The 14,025-nt window shown below is 51.8% G+C and overlaps 1 protein-coding gene across 3 annotated transcripts in view; it reads left to right on the forward strand.

The window, feature by feature from the left end:
* Positions 1-14,025, forward strand: part of Mad1l1 (mitotic arrest deficient 1 like 1) — a 309,793-nt gene that overhangs the window by 227,798 nt on the left and 67,970 nt on the right. For all 3 annotated transcript variants that reach the window (NM_001109387.1, XM_063271650.1, XM_017598453.3), the window contains one exon: positions 3,695-3,902. In NM_001109387.1, coding sequence (NP_001102857.1) covers positions 3,695-3,902 — 208 coding nt within the window. The remainder of the gene's footprint in view (positions 1-3,694; positions 3,903-14,025) is intronic.

The following is a 14,025-nucleotide window of genomic DNA, read 5'->3' on the forward strand; positions in this document are numbered from 1 at the left end:
CTTAGGATCTGGCTTTCCCTCCATCTCTCTCTCTCTCTCTCTCTCTCTCTCTCTCTCTCTCTCTCTCTCTCGTCTTTGTGTCTCCCTCCCTCCCTTCTTCCCTGTGTGTATATGTATGTGTCTGTCTGGTTTTTGAAACAGGGTCTCACTATGTAGAGACCTCAAACTCCTAGAGATCTCCTAGAGATCCTCCTGCTTCTGCCTCCTGAGTTTTGGGATTAAAAAGTGTGCACCACTGGGGTTGGGGATTTGGCTCAGTGGTAGAGCGCTTGCCTAGCAAGCGCAAGGCCCTGGGTTCGGTCCCCAGCTCTGAAAAAAAAAAGAATAGAAAAAAAAAAAAAAAGTGTGCACCACCAAACCCAGCTTCCCCCTCCCTCTCCCCCTGCCCCTGCACCCAGAGTCTTGTGGTGTCTTCTGTGTTATATGCTCAGTATGGGGCTATGAGAGTTGTTCTAGGACCCAATTATTCCTCTTCTCAGCTTGAGATCTCACAGACTGAGCCTGTCAGCCTGTATAACACCCAAACTAAGGGTTTAGTTGTGGTTTTTAAAGTCTTTAAAAGGAAAAATCAGGAATATCTTAGGCCACATACAAATTCCTATGTTTGGGTGACCATGGTTTCATTGGCACACGTGATGTTCCTCCCTGCCAGTTCCCACGCCTATAGTCTGTGGCTGCTTTCTCACTAAGCTGTGCACTGAGACAGGCGGGTAGCCCTGAAGAGCTGGCTAGCTCCACAGGCAGTGGCAGGCTGGGCTCTGATCCTCTGCCCAATTCCCAGTGCTTAGCCTGGGCAGGGAAGCCGAGGTGCTTGTCCAGCCCCAGGGCTGTCACAGCAAGTGTGGGTGATGGATTTCACATGCTTGGTTATCTCCCCGACTGGTGAAATTGCACGGAATAACAGACTTGAAATTGCACAAGTAACAGTCTCAACCCTGAAAGCCAGGGAATCGGCTAGCGTTCTGGGAGCCTCTTCATCCCCAGGGCTTTACAAGGTTCTCAGGAAAGCTCTGAAGAGCCTGCCAGGCCTGCCCCCCCGCCCCTTTCCTAGTTCTGGCTGGTGGCCTCCTCCTTCTCCTCCTTCTGATGAGAATATATTCAGAATGTGGCCTGAAAGCCAAGTTTGCAAGCCCTACTGCTCCCCACGGGTAGCTCTGGCACTTTCTGCTCCCCATCTCCCCCACCACACCCCATCCCATCCTAGGAGACTGCAGGCTGGCAGTTTGCTTATGTGAAGGATCTTGCTGTTCTGCTGCTCCTCTTAATCCCTTTAGCCCTGGAAGCATATCTTGAGGGGTGGCTAATAGCTGACAGACTGTGGCTTGGGTGAGGTGCTCCACATAAAGATCATACTGTCCTTTGACACTGTAGAGGGGCAGTTGGCCTACAGCAGCTTAGCTCATGGAACACGGAGGCTTACTGACCACCTGTTGCCTCGCTAAATCAGTCTCCCAGCTTCTTTGCTCTGTGCGTCTGGTGGTCTAAATGAGTGGGCTATCTCCCCTGTTTCCTCAGCAGGCATCTGGGGATAGGAGTGGGGCTGGGGCCAGAGGAGCCAGGAAGCCCCTATATGTGGGCATGGAGATTAGTGTCCCTTGCTGAACAGCCACTGGTACCTGGGCTTTGAGGATTGGACCCCAAACCCATCACAGCCAGGTGTCTGCCTCCCAGATTCTAGAAGACACTTCCAAGCCTCCATCCCACTCTCTGTGGCAGCCCTGTTATATGCCTGAGAGCAGGGGAACCTGGGGAGAGGTTGGCCAGAGAAGACAACTAACTCCTTATTTGACTTCCTGAGTCACCTGAGACCCCACAGAAGTCTGTTTTGGGCCCAGTGGAGGCAGCAGAGAGCCTCCCATCTTTCATGGACCCCTTCAGTGACTTTGCCGCATGGCACATTACGATCACTGCCACAGGGCACATTGTGGTCACCACTCGCTGTCCACTCAGTGCCATGCAAGAATATGCCCCTTTTTTTCATGGGGTGCCTGTTTTGTGCTAGGCATGTGGCTATCTTGTTGGCTGCAGTTTGGGCTTTCCTGATGGCTCATGTGCATACCATTCTGTGCCCAGTGGCTCTTTGGGTTCTGTCTGCAAAGTATCTGTTCATTTCATTTTGCCTCTTTTTCAATGGCTTACATTTTCTTGATTACTTTTGAGTTCCGAAAAACATCTAGGTGTGAGCTGATCAGATAAATGAACTATCGAAAACAATTCCACTCAGGTTCACCTCCTTCCCTGGGGCCCAGAATTATTTTCAGGTACAATGTAGGACAGAGGGTGATCCTGTCCTCTCACACTCTCATCCCCCTCTGAGGGGTGGAGAGATGGCTGCAGAGCACCCACATGGTTCCAGGGGATCTGACACCTCTTCTGACTTCCATGGGCCCCAGGCACTCATGGTGTACACACATGCACAGGCAGGCATAGGATGCATAAAATAAATAAGTCTAAACAAAAGTGAATCTAGCCTTTTATATCATGACCTGCCTTCTGTAGAATTGACAACTATGTGTGAGATGAGGTCATGGGGATATCCTGTCTACCCCTTCTCCAGTACCACTAGTCTCAGTCACTGCCTTTGGAACATGTTGGGATACCTCCTAGAATCAGCCACATTGCTCTCCTCTTGTTGTCCCTGGCTTGAGGAAGCAATGATGGGTGAATGGCACTCCTAGGCACTGTTAGCTTGGGGCACTGGAGTGAGTCTGTGGGAAACTCTCCTTGCTGCAGTCATAGTTTTCCTGTAAAGCCATTCTGAGGAGCAAGGTACTCTTGTGTGTACAGTTCTGGGCCTCCCTTTCATAGACCTCTTGCAGAGAGGGATAGATGTCAGGCCTCACAGGACTGGGGGATTTAGGTAGGGGCTCTACCACTGAGCCACACCCCCAGCCCCTCACTGGGGATTCTAGGCAGGGGCTCTAACACTGAGCCACGCCCCCAGCCCCTCACTGGGGGATTCTAGGCAGGGGCTCTACCACTGAGCCACACCCCAGCCCCTCACTGGGGGATTCTAGGCAGGGGCTCTACCACTGAGCCACACCCCAGCCCCTCACTGGGGGATTCTAGGCAGGGGCTCTACCACTGAGCCACGCCCCAGCCCCTCACTGGGGGATTCTAGGCAGGGGCTCTACCACTGAACCACACCCCAGCCCCTCACTGCTGGGTTCTACCTAAGTGTTGTACCACTGAGCTTCATCTCCAGACCTGGGTTTTTTTGTTTGTTTGTGACAGGGTCTCTAACCCAGGCTACCCCTGTACTCAACTCTTTAAGGTTCTAAATAGCCCCATACTTACAACCTTCCTACCTCAGCCTACAGTATAGCTGAGATTACAAGCCTGTGCCCCTCATGCCTTCCAGCATGAGACATTGAATTTGGTGTCTAGGTAACTTGAGCAGGGTGTTGGTGTGCCCGGATCACCTGTGGTGGGCCAAGGGGAGGAAGACTGCTTTGCTTGTTTTCTCTACCAGTTCAGTCGGTGGTCTCTGTACTCTAAGAGATCAGAACCCAGATTGCTAATGGGCTCGCCTGCACACATTGGACAAGTGTGCTGAGATGGTTGTCACAGCACCTACCAGACCTCATGTCCCACCAAATGCTCATGTGCTGCCAGGATTCCTCTTTGCTTGTGCTCTGTGCTCCCAAGCTACTCGTCTGCCCTCAGTGACCCTAAGCTGTGTTTGCTCCTCTAGGGTGACTACAACCAGAGTCGAACCAAAGTGCTACACATGAGCCTGAACCCGGCTAGCATGGCCAGGCAGCGCCAGCGTGAGGACCATGACCGGCTGCAGGAGGAATGCGAGCGCTTACGGGGACTTGTGCATGCCCTAGAGAGAGGCGGTCCCATCCCTGCTGACCTGGAGGCTGCCTCCAGCCTGCCCTCATCCAAGGAGGTGGCAGGTAGGTCAATTCACCCAGCCCTCTGGTCTCTGGAGAGGTATACACATGGGGCTGCATGGATGGCCTAGCCCACTGGCCCTTGCAGCCAGCGGAGACATATTGCTTCCCTGCAGGCTTCGTAAACACGGTTAGTCAACCAAGTTTGCAAGCAGTTAAGATCATCTCGGACCCCCCAAAACAAATTAATACCATTTATCAGTTTATATGTGACCCATTAATCATGAGTAAATCCAATCCTCAGAGAAAACAGGGCCATCGTTCACTGGCCTAAGCACACGTCACAGAGCCTAAGATCCCAGGGAAGAGTAAGACCAGCACAGTCAGTGCCTCTCACCACCCTCTCCAGTCAGTAAACCAGGGTGGCGACCATCAGAGCATGTACCTGGAATCCTTGAGGCACCGCAGTGGCCATTGGAATTCGTCCCTGACCCTTGGTAAACATGGCAGCCATGGGGTCCTGCCCCACTTGCTTTGCTCTACAGCACTGAAGTGTAAACTTGTGGGTACAGGGAGGGGCTTGCACTGGGTGGGGAGGGAGCTGGGGCAAGGGCATGCTGGTAGCAGGTCCTGCAGCAACCCTGCCTGGCCTGAAATCACTCTTGTTCCCTTACCCCTAAGGCCACCTGAATGAGATGTGACTATGGGGCCACTGTGGCCACTGTGGCCTTGAGGTTTATGTCTCTCTTGCATGTGGTTCTCGGCTACATCCTAAAGTACGTTCCTGTTTCCGTTCTGTTTCTGTCATCTGGTCCTAAGGAGGCACTTGGCAGTCCAGGTGAGTCTTGGGCCAGGGAGGGTAGGACTGTCATCAGAGAGCCCTTCCTCCAGGATGGATCTCAGGATGGAGTGGCAAAGACAGATCCTCCTGTTCTCTTCGTCCCTTGAGTCCTGTTCTGGCTCCCTTCATGGAAGGCTCCTGAAGACAATGTCGCAAAGAACCTGGGGACCTGGAATGACTGAAGGCATGCATCAGGGGCCTGGTGCCCCAAGGACCCAAAGTCTGAGCAAGAATGGCCAGTGCACTGTTTCTTACGTCTTGTCAAGCTAAGGTGCTCTGAGAAGCAATCAATACCCTGGGGCTCTATGCAGAGAGCCTGGCATAGAGCAGGTATTCCATATGGCTTGTTGTCTGTGTTGTTGCCCATAGTCTTGTGACCTGGCTATAGGGACACCTGCCAGCTTTTGTGCTCTGCTCTGACAGGCCTCCAGTTTGCCAATGGCCTTTGTGATTCTTGTGGTTTCTGTCTTGCTGTAAGGGTCAGCTCTGAGTGGCAGACATAGGTCAGGACCTAAGCTGTGTCTCTTGCAGCTTAGAAGACCCTGTTGACTTACACTGTTTCTCTCTTCATGAGTAGCTGTATGGGCATGTGTGTGAAGTCCAGATCCTCACTGCCCGTCCTTCACCTCCACCCTTCTCCCATGTCAGGTGTTCAGATTGAAGGAGCTTAACATTGGCCTTCATATCCCATGTGCCTGTTTTTCTGCATACCACATGTGTAAAACAACCCTGTCTGGAAGCCAGTCCTCTTGGGTGTCAGACCACTCACTCTCCCCAGTAGAGCAGAAATAAGCCTAAAAGCTCTGAGTTTGCAAGCTCGCCATTTCCCCAACACTGGCAGCCAGACAGAGGTGCTGTCCACAACAGATGCACCTGCCTGTCACTAGCTCCCAGCAGCTCAGAGTCCAGCTGGGCTGCTGAGAAAGACAGTTGAGTGGTTTTCAGGTTCCTCCTGAAAAAGGCTGACAATGTGTGTAGAGACCAAAATCCAGCCTCCCAGTACTTTCCCAGGCTCAGTGTGTATGGCCCCCTGCTGTCTCTGGCCCCTGCCAGCGAGCTGGTTAATTGCAGTTTAATTAGGTATGCATTAAAATTAAAACAATCTCATCTTGTCAGAGTGACACATTGGAGGTGATCAAATTTATCACTGCTTGACTGGGCACAGCGAATCCCAGAGGTGTCTCTGGGGAAGAGAGAGAAAGAGAGCTGGCTTGTGGGCTTCTTTACCCTTAGCCTTTCTGCCTCAGGAGGGTACTCTCCAGGGCCTAGTTTTGGGGCTTGGAGTGGTGGTGGTGGTGGTGGTGGTGGTGGTGGTGGTGGTGGTGGTGGTTGTGGTGGTAGTGGGTGGGTGGGTGGTGGTGGTGGTGGTGTGGAGTGTAGATTAGCTCAGGATCTTCCTATGTGGCTTAGGCTAGCCTTGAACTCTCCATTCCCTTGCTTCAGCCTCCTTCGTGCTGGGATTAAAAGAATGCAACATTAATGCCTGACTGGGGTTGATGCTTAAGCACTTGGGCCTGAGACACCATTTGGACCATGTGACTTCAGGGCTGCTAGTGCTCGGGCCTTGATTAATATGTGCCCCATACCAGTGGCCCTGGTTGTGGGACCTAGGTCCACTGGAGTAGCCAGGGAGCATCAGGAATGCCCCAGTTTGGCAGCTTTGCTTTGCTACAGGCCAGTCACAATCCCTGTTCTCAGGGAGCAGTGGACTGAGCAGTACTGAAATGGGGAAGGAGATGCTTTGTCTCAGGTGTCCCCGCACAGCTGTCCCACTGTGGGAAAATGTCACCTACTTGTTCTGAGCCCCTGAAACACAGCATCTAGAGAATAATGCTGACCAAGTGGGTACATTTCTAATGCAGCAATCTCCCTTCCCCTTCCCATGTAGAACAGCAAAACAACATTGATCTATTGATCTATTGATCTATGTGGCAGGGGCAGGGACACAGGAGGACCATATTTAAAGAAAAAAAAATGTGAAAGCTGACATTATTTTAAAAATAAATGTATTAGTTTTCAGCAAGCCACAGGAATACTTGGTACACTATAGAAACTATAAAATCAGAGCTTGGTACCATAAATAAACTTTTATTGAAACATGGTCACCTTGTTAGGAATACACAGCAGCAGAGTTAAGTTCCCAGAGACTAGTAGAGTTAGTTGCCTTCCTAGAATCCCCCAGTGAGGGGCTGGGGTGTGGCTCAGTGGTAGAGCCCCTGCCTAGAACCCCCCAGAGAGGGGTTGGGGGTGTGGCTCAGTGGTAGAGCCCCTGCCTAGAATCCCCCAATGAGGGACTGGGGGTGTGGCTCAGTGGTAGAGCACCTGCCTAGAATCCCCCAGTGAGGGGCTGGGGTGTGGCTCAGTGGTAGAGCCCCTGCCTAGAATCCCCAGTGAGGGGCTGGGTGTGGCTCAGTGGTAGAGCACCTGCCTAGAATACCCCAGAGAGGGGCTGGGGTGTGGCTCAGTGGTAGAGCCCCTGCCTAGAATCCCCCAGAGAGGGGCTGGGGTGTGGCTCAGTGGTAGAGCCCCTGCCTAGAATCCCCCAGTGAGGGGCTGGGGTGTGGCTCAGTGGTAGAGCCCCTGCCTAGAATCCCCCAGTGAGGGGCTGGGGTCTGGCTCAGTGGTAGAGCCCCTGCCTAGAATCCCCCAGTGAGGGGCTGGGGTCTGGCTCAGTGGTAGAGCCCCTGCCTAGAATCCCCAGTGAGGGGCTGGGTGTGGCTCAGTGGTAGAGCACCTGCCTAGAATACCCCAGAGAGGGGCTGGGGTGTGGCTCAGTGGTAGAGCCCCTGCCTAGAATCCCCCAGAGAGGGGCTGGGGTGTGGCTCAGTGGTAGAGCCCCTGCCTAGAATCCCCCAGTGAGGGGCTGGGGTGTGGCTCAGTGGTAGAGCCCCTGCCTAGAATCCCCCAGTGAGGGGCTGGGGTCTGGCTCAGTGGTAGAGCCCCTGCCTAGAATCCCCCAGTGAGGGGCTGGGGTCTGGCTCAGTGGTAGAGCCCCTGCCTAGAATCCCCCAGTGAGGGGCTGGGGTGTGGCTCAGTGGTAGAGCCCCTGCCTAGAATCCCCCAGTGAGGCATGACTCAGCAATATATGTCTGTCTAGCAGTGCCTGAGGACACTGGGTTCCAGTTATTGTTCTTGGGGGCTAGAGGCCTTCATATTTAAAAGTAATGAAATGGATGAGCCTTGGGTTTAACCTTTCTAAACAGAATCATCTCTTCTTAAAACAACAACCCTTAAAATTATTCTCCAACACAAACACTGTAAAGGATGAAGTTATCAGGTGACAATTCTAACAAGAGAGAGCAAGAGCTTTCTCTTTTTTCACTAGTGGAAACACATTTGCATAAGATGTGTTCTCTTACTTTCTAGGGCTAGTGCAGTAATGCAGCAGTCGGGACCCTGTGGCCTAGCTGTGTAGGATGACCTCAGTCAAGAGTTCTAGCACTTCCCTCCCAATGTGAGCCAAGCTCCACCCTTGGCTCCAGGTATCCACTCCCAAGACCCAAGGCCTACAGCCTCCTCTGTCCATCCCTTCCTGTGTGCAGAACCATGTCTCCAGCATGGTACCCAACTCCCTGTACCTGGTAGAGCACCTCAAGATCCAGTTTGCACACTGAGTAGTCTCTTTTGGGTAATGCTTTACGGTGCTCTCCTCATGCTTCCTTGGGGCAGTGATGCTGCAGGCTAATCCCTGGGAGAGAGAGAACATGAGCACAGCGCTGTCATCCATCCTGCAGAACATGGGGCTTGCCACCTCATAACGCCCAAGGAGGAGGAGCATAGCCTCGAGGTTGAGTCATGTGACTGAGTGCTCATCCCACCACTCTCCTGTTGCGATATTGTCTAGCTCTCAACATGTTCTTTCAAGTTGTGCTTGGGACCAATTGCATTTAGGGCGAGTGAACAGAAATAGTGCCACTACACTTCTGATTTGGGATGCTCATGGCTATATTTAATAATGCACACATGCATTTGTTCATGTGAAGTGAGCCCAACATGGACACAGGGAACAAGGTTTGCCTCCCAAGGACTTTGGGGAAACCTGGGAAAGGAACCCAAGACAGCCGGCCATTGAGGGCTATAGAGCAGGGCTGTCTGTAGTCTAACTACTAGGACAACCATTAACTGCTCAGAATGTCCTTAAGGAAAAAGCAAAGTCCGTTCTTGGTATTAAAAGTGATTGCTGGGTCAGCTGTGGTGGTTCACACACCTAATCCCAGCACTCAGAGCCCCAACTACAGAACACCTGGAGCTACAGAGTGAGATCCTTATCAAATAAAAGGGGAGAAAGGGAAATAGAAAAAGAAAAAAGTCATAATTATTGAAAGAAGATAAATGGAATAAAAAGAGCCAAACAGAAGCCCCTGAGCCCAGGGTCTCTTTTGTGAAAGCAGTCAGTACGCATGAAATGACCAGTGCTCAGTAAGTCCATTGCGGCCATCTGACAGTCACCACTCGGACAACTGTCAGTGATCCAGACAAAGCAGATTTAGACCCTGACCCTGAGCCACACACTAAGAGATTACAGAGGTTCTGAAGCTTCAAACAGACGGAATCAGCCAGAACAGCCCAGAAGAAAACAGAACTGTTTATCAGCTCACTAAGGAGCCTTTGACGACTAAGCCAAGCCTGTTGGTACAGGCTGTCACCACAGCTACTTGGGAGGTGGAAACAGGGAGAGCTCATGTTGAAGGCCAGCTGGAGCAACTTTGTGAGACACTGTCTCCCTAAGCTGTACTCCCACAGGAGATGGGAGCTGGAACAGAAGCCCTGGGAAGCTTACAGGCCAGCTAGCCTAGGTACTCATTGGCTAACAGAGACCTTCCCTCAGACAGGGTGGAAGGCGAGGATGGCACAGAAAAAAACAGTCCTCTGACCTTCATGAGTGCATTATGGCATGAATGCATGAATGGAAGCACAAGCTCACACATATCACATACATGGTTATACATATAATAATCATGAGGTTTAACTGCTGGCTGTGTAGGCTGTGAGAGGCCTCCTGTTCTTGATACCTGAGGTCATTCACAAATTAGTCCCCCTCCCACCTACTTCTCTGGTTCCAGCCAGAACTTCAGAACTCAGGGGCCAGTGTGGGAAATAGATCTTGAACTGGAACCAACAAAGTGTCAAGAGGGATTCCCCACAGCTGGGGGCTAACTACAGAGCTAGGCCTGGGTGAGACTCAGAAATGTGACTCCCTCCCACGGGCGCAGAACCGTGAAGCATCAGGCTTCTTAGGTCAGGTAGAGCTGAAAGCTGTTCATCTAGTGAGCATGGCCCTGGCAACACGGTAGAGTGTCAAAGGGCCTAGCATTGGATGAAGGGGCTGGAACTATACCTCAAGTTCTGGCTTTCCCCAGAGTCTGAGTCTCTGCCATCCCTCTCAGCTGCTCCGAGGACTATACCTTATAGTAGAGAGCTGCCCTGTGCATGCCCTCAGCATAGCCTGGCTCTATTCAGTGTCTCAAAAGTGTAGTCCAGGCCTCTTCATCCAGAGCCGGGGTGACCCTTGCCTATGACCCAAGACCTCCATCAGAGCTTAACACCAGCCTCCTGGTTACGTCCCAAGCCCTGCTCCCATGCTCTTCCTCTCTCGCTGACTCACCTCACCCTGCCTTTCTCTGGGTTCTAGGCACCTTGGAAATGGAGCCCGTGCAGCTTTAGTCTTGTTCTGTTGTGATGTTTTGTTTTGGAGATGCCAAGGAACAAACCCAAGGCTCACACAGCACTCCACTGCTGAGCCACGTCCCTAGACTTCGAGTCTTATCCCAAGTGCCCCTTGGCTGAGGACAAAGCTGACCTCCCTCTGGTCCCCGTGACTCCCCATCCCTCCGCCCTCCCCACACACAGCAGTCAGCCGAGGCTGCTGAGTAACTGCCGCCTTCCCAGCTACGTTGAGCTGCTCGGCTCTCTGCCTTGTTTCCTTTCCTTCCTGGCATGTCTGTAAACTCTGCCGGGTAGCTGAAGCCAAGTACCCAATTAGGGATTTCTCTCCAGTTTCATTCAGCCCGTAATTGAAGTGGGAGCATCTTACTGCAGGACACATCAAACAAGCATGTACCCTGGAACCCCAGCCACGATGTACACAGCAGCCCTGACCTCTCCACCTCAGACCTGCAGGGCCTGGCCAAGAGGTATTGCACAGCCAGTGCTCCCCAGTCAGGTGGAGGCAGGGCCCTTCAGCTTGGGGTCCCCATGGGAAGTCATCCAGGCCTAGCTTGGCAGCAACCACTCACCCTTAGTTTCCTTGGCTTGCACACCTGCCTGTCTGGGCTGTCCCAGGGCTGACTTTAGCAGCTAGTCTGCATCCCTTGACTGTGGCCCATGCTCTGTATTCCATGCCATGGGGAGCATAAAGGTTTGGTATGGGGTCCGTCTGACTTGGGGCTGCTGTGGGGTCTGTCTACCTTAGTTGGTATGAGTACAGAGACAAAGTCCCCCAGCTCTCCCAGGAGCCTGCCCTGGGCTGTCTGTCTCCCCTGTGTCTCCGTGCTCTGCAGCAGGCATCCTCGCTGTCCGAGGGTGTAATTAGCACAGTGATTTAGTGAGCTTACAGCGCTGCTCTGCCTCCACAACTGCCTGGCTTTAGAATGTTCCCGTCACCCTGATGGGTCCCCAATGCCCTTATAGTCGTCCGCTCCCACTCACAGCCCCAGGCAATCACTGATCTTTCCTCTGCCGATTTGTCTTTTCAGAACATTTGTCTAGATGGAGCCTTACACTACACAGGCCTTTGTTCTGGCTTCTGTCACTAAGTATAATACTTTGGAAATTCAGCCCTGTCATAGCATGTATCCATATTCCTTTGTATGGCTGAGTAATATTCCACCACATGGACCACCCACGTGTTTAGGGATCGAGTCACTAATGGTGGACAGTGCACTGTGTCCACTTTGGGCCACTGTGGGTCATGCTGCTGTGGCATTGGAGATAGTGCCCATGTCTGACGTGTAGAAGGGAGTTTCTGGATTATCTGATACATGTATTACCTTTGTAAGGAATGACCTAATTGTTTTCCAGAGTGGTTGTACCTGCTGATATCCCCCTTGTTCGGGTCCCCTGTGTGCGCTCCTCGTCCTCCCCGCAATTGTCTTTCCTGGCTTCTTGACGATATCCTCTGGGTTGCATTTCCCTAATGACTAATGATTCGGGGCTCATTTCTGCAGCTTATTAGCCATTCATACATCTTCCTTGCTGAGACGCCTCTCACATCGGTGCCCAGTTTTTAATTGGATTGTTTGTCTTCTAATCATTTTCTTAATGCTTTCGTCTGATAAGCAGCGTTTTTAATTTTGATGAAGTGTAATTTATCAGCTCTTCCTTCTGTGGCAGGCACTTTGTCCTGGGCACTCTATTCACCCCAGCACGACAGTTGCCTGGGATTGGTACAGAAGGACTTGGTGTTGGACCCTGTACCTTGCCCTGTTAGTTCGATGATGGAATCCAGTTTCGTTTGTCCTCTTTGCTCCCCAGTCACCCCACCACAGTAGGTTGCTAGACTTGGTGTGTTAGCTTCCTATTGCTGTGATAAGCACCGTGACCAAAGCAATTTGGCTTTGTGTCCCTCTCACAGCCCAAGGGGGAGTCAGGCCAGGAGCTCAAGGCAGGAACTGGAGCAGAAGCTATCAAGGGACATGGCTCCCTTGCCTTCTCCCACGGCTGGCTCAGCCTGCTTTCCTATGGGACCCAGGCCTACCTGTCCAGGGAGCCTTCCCACATCAACCAGTAATGGAGAAAACGCCTCAGGCTTGTCCTCTGATAAGGGCATTTTCTTCACAGTTCCTGCTTCTCGGATGACCCTAGCTTCTATCAAGTTGACAAAGACCTAACCAGGATACCTGCCTTCCCCAATCCCAGCACTCTGGAGAGGGAGGCAGGGCATTAGGGGATTTTAGTTTATCCTTGGCTACTGAGTTTGATGGAGTGAGTTACAGCTACAAAAAGGCTCCATTACTGTGACTTGGAAGATCAACTCATGATGTAGCTTCTTCCCTTCCAGAATCACTCTGTCTTGATGAATTTATTCGGCCAACTCTCCACAGGCCAACCAGTCCTGGCACCCCTTCTCCTGTCATACTTGAAGCAGAGGCCATGAGTCCTCCAGTCTCTTCTGAGAATGTCATGCCCTTTCATGTGCTTTTCTCAGTCAGCTGCCCTGCCCTTTCGCCTTTGCAAACAGGTGTGTTGTGTGACTGGGGAGTCTATTTCTGTTTACCCCAAATTCTGGTGGCAGTGGTAGACCAAAAAATAATTCTGAGTTTATTGGGGTTCCTTAGAGGGATGTAGGTGCAGGGTTATTTGTAATGAGTGATGAGTTACTCACAGACATGTGGGTGAGTCCAACAGCTACATCATGGCTCACCCCAGCCTGCTGATGACTTTTGTAAGCTGTGCCCTTGGAATGTCCAGCACAACTTGTAGGCACCTCCACTGAAGAGTCTCCTCCTCCAGTAATTGTTTACCATGTTTGCGTCCTTGGGGAGAGGAGGGCCGTTGAGCCTTCTCCCTCCAGATGTGAGCATAGATCTCCCGAGAGCCTCCTGAGAAGCATCACAGCCCCTCTGATTTCCAGATGCCAGCCAGGGTCTTGTCTGTCACCCCCTGGCCCACTGCAACACGCCAGGATCTTGTCTTTCACCTCCCGGCCACTGTAACACATGCTTTCTGGCCAAGCTTTACATTTCCGAATCTCAATGCTCTTTCTTTCTCCTCCTTGTTCCAGTCACACTGTAAATGTGACTGACAGTAGTAATAGGTATGCCTGTCTGAGTGCCATGCTGCCTTGAGAGTTCCTCCACCAGATACTCTCAGTTCAGCACTTTCTGTAAAATAGACCCTCTGCTGTGGTATACTAGATGGAGTGGAGGAGGCCATGACACAGATCTGTCAATCCTAGCAGGATACCTGGGGCATGGGACTCCTGCCCTTTTTGTCCACTGTGATAGTTGGGGTACAATGTGTGTTGTCTCTGTAAAGGATGAGGGGGTTCTTAAAGTACTGAGAACTGGAGAGGCTTCAGGGCAACAGTGGGATCAAGGGTCAGTGGAAGGCTAGGGAGGTAGTTTAGCCAGTAAAGCTCTTGCCTTGCCAGCAGCATGAGGCCAGTCCTTACAACTTGCATTTAAAAATCTGGGCCGGGTGCCACGAGCTTAAGATCCCAGCTCTGATGAGGTGGAGACATGTAGAACCTTAGGGCTCCCTGAACAGCTGCCTACCCTACTCAATGGCCCCAAGCCATTGAAAGACTACTTTTTTTTAAACATTGTGACTTACGGTTTTATTTATTTTATGCATGTCTGTGTGTGAGGGTAGTGCATGTGGTTGTTATGGGACAGCTTTCACCGG

Source organism: Rattus norvegicus, chromosome 12, assembly GCF_036323735.1.
Source record: "Rattus norvegicus strain BN/NHsdMcwi chromosome 12, GRCr8, whole genome shotgun sequence".
Classification (NCBI taxonomy): Eukaryota; Metazoa; Chordata; class Mammalia; order Rodentia; family Muridae; genus Rattus; species Rattus norvegicus.